General features: G+C 38.6%; 1 protein-coding gene across 1 annotated transcript in view; it reads right to left on the bottom strand.

Moving 5' to 3' along the window:
• The window catches only part of LOC133635568 (antithrombin-III-like), a 5,006-nt gene extending 1,503 nt beyond the window's left edge, over positions 1–3,503 (bottom strand). The window contains exons 1-3 of the mRNA XM_062028780.1: positions 3,136–3,503; positions 2,857–3,072; positions 2,654–2,791 (exon numbers count right to left, since the gene is read on the bottom strand). Coding sequence (XP_061884764.1) covers positions 2,654–2,791; positions 2,857–3,072; positions 3,136–3,495 — 714 coding nt within the window. The 5' untranslated portion in view covers positions 3,496–3,503. The remainder of the gene's footprint in view (positions 1–2,653; positions 2,792–2,856; positions 3,073–3,135) is intronic.
• Between the last annotated feature and the right edge of the window lie 1,497 nt (positions 3,504–5,000).

The following is a 5,000-nucleotide window of genomic DNA, read 5'->3' as shown; positions in this document are numbered from 1 at the left end:
CCTGGAGAAAAATCTACTCCCAAGTGGGCCGGACTGGTAAAATCACGGCACGATAACTTAAAAATAAAGACAACTTCAGATTGATTTCTTTGTTTAAAAATAGAACAAGCACATTCTGAAATTGTACAAATCATAATGTTGTTGGGTTGTTGTTGTTTTTTACACTTACATGTTGCGGTTAGTAGTATTCTATCTTTATTTGTCGTTATTTATATTTTCTGTCAACTCATTGGTGTTAATTTTTAATCTATCAAGATAAAAAATAATATCAAAATCAAATTACAGGATGTTATTTATGTAGTTTGCTCATATTCCTCGACTGATGCACTAACATCATGTGGTTTATTTTGAACATATGTAGCATCATCTACAAAGATACAAATAACTGCTATTGCGACATCTAGTGGACACATTTAGAACAACAGTTTCTTTCATTTAAAAATTCCGGCTCATTTTTATACTTAGCAAACTCACCCCGCGGGCCGGATAAAACCTGTTCGCGGGCCTGATCCGGCCCACGGGCCGTATGTTTGACACCACTGATATATAATGTAGGAACCAGAATATTGATAACAGAAAGAAATGGGGGGAGGGAGGTTTTTTGGGTTGGTGCACTAATTGTAAGTGTATCTTGTGTTTTTTTATGTTGATTTAATTAAAAAAAACAAAACAAAAACAAAAAAAAACGATACAGATAATAAAAAAACCGATACCGATAATTTCCGATATGACATTTTAACGCATTTATCGGCCGATAATATAGGCAGGCCGATATTATCGGACATCCCTACCTCAAAGTGCTACAGTGTATTCAAAAAATTAAAAAGATAATAAATAAAAATAAAAACTAGAACAGCCAAATAGCTAAAACTACAAACCCCGTTTCCATATGAGTTGGGAAATGGTGTTAGATGTAAATATAAACGGAATACAATGATTTGCAAATCCTTTTCAACCCATATTCAGTTGAATATGCTACAAAGACAACATATTTGATGTTCAAACTCAAACAAATAATCATTAACTTTAGAGTTTGATGGCAGCAACACGTGACAAAGAAGTTGGGAAAGGTGGCAATAAATACTGATAAAGTTGAGGAATGCTCATCAAACACTTATTTGGAACATCCCACAGGTGTGCAGGCTCATTGGGAACAGGTGGGTGCCATGATTGGGTATAAAAGTAGATTCCATGAAATGCTCAGTCATTCACAAACAAGGATGGGGCGAGGGTCACCACTTTGTCAACAAATGCCTGAGCAAATTGTTGAACAGTTTAAGAACAACCTTTCTCAAGCAGCTATTGCAAGGAATTTAGGGATTTCACCATCTACGCTCTGTAATATCATCAAAGGGTTCAGAGAATCTGGGGAAATCACTGCACGTAAGCAGCTAAGCCCGTGACCTTCCATCCGTCAGGCTGTACTGCATCAACAAACGACATCAGTGTGTAAAGGATATCACCACATGGGCTCAGGAACACTTCAGAAACCCACTGTCAGTAACCACAGTTGGTCGCTACATCTGTAAGTGCAAGTTAAAACTCTCCTATGCGAGGCGAAAACCGTTTATCAACAACACCCAGAAGCGCCGTCGGCTTCGCTGGGCCTGAGCTCATCTAAGATGGACTGATACAAAGTGGAAAAGTGTTCTGTGGTCTGACGAGTCCACATTTCAAATTGTTTTTGGAAACTGTGGACGTCGTGTCCTCCGGAACAAAGAGGAAAAGAAACATCCTGATTGTTCTAGGCGCAAAGTTGAAAAGCCAGCATGTGTGATGGTATGGGGGTGTATTAGTGCCCAAGACATGGGTAACTTACCATTAATGCTGAAAGGTACATACAGGTTTTGGAGCAACATATGTTGCCATCCAAGCAACGTTGCCATGGACGCCCCTGCTTATTTCAGCAAGACAATGCCAAGCCACGTGTTACATCAACGTGGCTTTGTAGTAAAAGAGTGTGGGTACTAGACTGGCCTGCCTGTAGTCCAGACCTGTCTCCCATTGAAAATGTGTGGTGCATTATGAAGCCTAAAATAGCACAAGGGAGACCCCCGGACTGTTGAACAACTTAAGCTGTACATCAAGCAAGAATGGGAAAGAATTCCACCTGAGAAGCTTCAAAAATGTGTCTCCTCAGTTCCCAAACCTTTACTGAGTGTTGTTAAAAGGAAAGGCCATGTAACACAGTGGTGAACATGCCCTTTCCCAACTACTTTGGCACGTGTTGCAGCCATGAAATTCTAAGTTAATTATTATTTGCAAAAAATAAATAAAGTTTATGAGTTTGAACATGAAATATGTTGTCTTTGTAGCATATTCAACTGAATATGGGTTGAAAAGGATTTGCAAATCATTGTATTCCGTTTATATTTACATCTAACACCATTTCCCAACTCATATGGAAACGGGGTTTGTAATATGCATATATTTTTTTTAAAAAGAAGGGTTTTTAAGCCTTTTTTAAAAGCATCCACAGTCTGTGGTGCCCTCAGGTGGTCAGGGAGAGCGTTCCACAGACTGTTGTTCGTAGCTTTGTCCTCGGAGGTTGGACAACACCCTTGTTTTTAATGAATACTTAGGCCTACTACGCTACTGTGTAACAGTGTCGGCCATTACGGCGAGCCAAGTGTTTTCTGAGGTTCTATAGCACCTTGAAGTAGATGGTGTTGACCAGGACCAGGACCGTGTTGGCGTCTATGGCGCCCGGCGGCAGCGTGTCCTGGATGCGGTCGTCGGTCTTGTTGGCGACCCACTGGTTGATGGCGAGGCGGGATTGTTCCGGCTGCTCCTGTAGCGCAGAGGCGAGAGCGGGAGTGAAACTCGGTCGTGGAGAAGCCGGCGTCCCAAACCCACCCTGAAGTTGAGCGGCATCAGCTTGGCGCCGTACACGGCCTCGCTGATGTTCTGGTAGGTGGCGTTGAAGCGCAGCGACTCGTCCCCGAAGAGGCGGTTGGCGGAGATCAGGTCGGTGGTGGCGTCCTTCTTCCTGTACAGGCGACAGTTGAGCTTGGCGAAGAAGAAGTGCACCTGGTCCGACGTCTTCTCCTTGATGGAATCGAACTCGAACACCTGTCGACGCAGAGCGTGGAAAATTGGCACGCCGGCTAACGAGCGCTCCGGTGACCTTCCGACCTTCATGATCTGCTGCAGCGTGTCCTCGCAGGCGCCCAGTTTGGTCATGGCGAAGGCGGTGGAGACGCTGAGGGGCGACATGAAGATGTTGCTGCCGGGCGTCCTGCTGAGCGCCACCTGCTGGTAGAGCGCCAGGGCGAAGCGTCCGTTGGCCTTGGACAGCTCCCACACTCGCGGGTTGGTGGACTCGGGGACCGGCCCCTCCGTGGGCTCCTCGGGGGCGTCGGCCTCGGGCTTGCGGTAGACGCAGCGCGGCTCCAGCGGGAGGTCTTTGGGTTTGGCGTCGCAAACGTCCACGGGGGCGGAGCCAGAGACCAGCGACAGCAGGCTCAGAAGCAACAGCCAATCGGAGGACGCCATCCTGTGGCGAGGCCAATTAGAGCAGAGATGGTTAGCATCTTGGATGTAGCACACAGGTGTTCGCTGAGGGCCACATGGCAGTTGTTTGGCCCCAGGGGGCCGATTCTAACAGTCTATACTACTGTTTATTACACCATTTTTAATGCATTTTATAAGTAGTTTTTTTAAAACTAAAATACAAGTTGCAATAATTTCACCCCAAAATGTAGTGTATATTACTGTAAATGGAAAAACAGTACTGCTGTTTTTATGGTAAAAAACATAATTTTTATTTATTTTTTATTTTTTACTGTAAATAAAAAAAATGCAATGTTATAGTAAAATTTGACAGTGAATACTTTTATTACACCATTTTTTATGCATTTTATTAGTAGATTTTGAAAAAAGTAAAATGTAAAGTTGCAATAATTTCACCTCAAAATGCAGTGTATATTACTTTAAATGGAAAAATAGTACTGCTGTTTTTATGGTAAAAAAACAATTACTTTTTTTTTTTTTTTTACTGTAAATAAAAAAAAATGCAATGTTATAGTAAAATTTGACAGTGAATACTTTTATTACACCATTTTTTATGCATTTTATTATTAGATTTTGAAGAAAGTAAAATGTAAAGTTGCAATAATTTCACCTCAAAATGCAGTGTATATTACTGTAAATGGAAAAATAGTACTGCTGTTTTTATGGTAAACAATTAAATTTTTTTTTTTTTTTTTTACTGTAAATAAAAAAAAATGCAATGTTATAGTAAAATTTGACAGTGAATACTTTTATTACACAATTTTTTATGCATTTTATTAGTAGATTTTGAAAAAACTAAAATGTAAAGTTGCAATAATTTCACCTCAAAATGCAGTGTATATTACTGTAAATGGAAAATAGTACTGCTGTTTTTATGGTAAACAATTAAAAAATTTTTTTTTTTTTACTGTAAATAAAAAAAATGCAATGTTATAGTAAAATTTGACAGTGAATACTTTTATTACACCATTTTTTATGCATTTTATTAGTAGATTTTGAAAAACTAAAATGTAAAGTTGCAATAATTTCACCTCAAAATGCAGTGTATATTACTGTAAATGGAAAAATAGTACTGCTGTTTTTATGGTAAACAATTAAAAATTTTTTTTTTTTTTTACTGTAAATAAAAAAAAAATGCAATGTTATAGTAAAATTTGACAGTGAATACTTTTATTACACCATTTTTTATGCATTTTATTAGTAGATTTAAAAAAAATAAAATGTAAAGTTGCAATAATTTCACCTAAAAATGTAGTGTATATTACTGTAAATGGAAAAATAGTACTGCTGTTTTTGTGGTAAAAACATAATTTTTTTAAATTTGTTTTTTTTACTGTAAATTTTAAAAAATGCAATGTTATAGTAAAATTTGACAGTGAACACTTTTATTACACCATTTTTTATGCATTTTATTAGTAGATTTCAAAAAACTAAAATGTAAAGTTGCAATAATTTAACCTCAAAATGTAGTGTATATTACTGTAAAT

This window comes from Entelurus aequoreus, linkage group LG20 (assembly GCF_033978785.1).
Source record: "Entelurus aequoreus isolate RoL-2023_Sb linkage group LG20, RoL_Eaeq_v1.1, whole genome shotgun sequence".
NCBI classification, from domain to species: domain Eukaryota; kingdom Metazoa; phylum Chordata; class Actinopteri; order Syngnathiformes; family Syngnathidae; genus Entelurus; species Entelurus aequoreus.
Note: the sequence above shows the minus strand (reverse complement) of the source record. Positions and strands in the feature narration are given on the sequence as shown.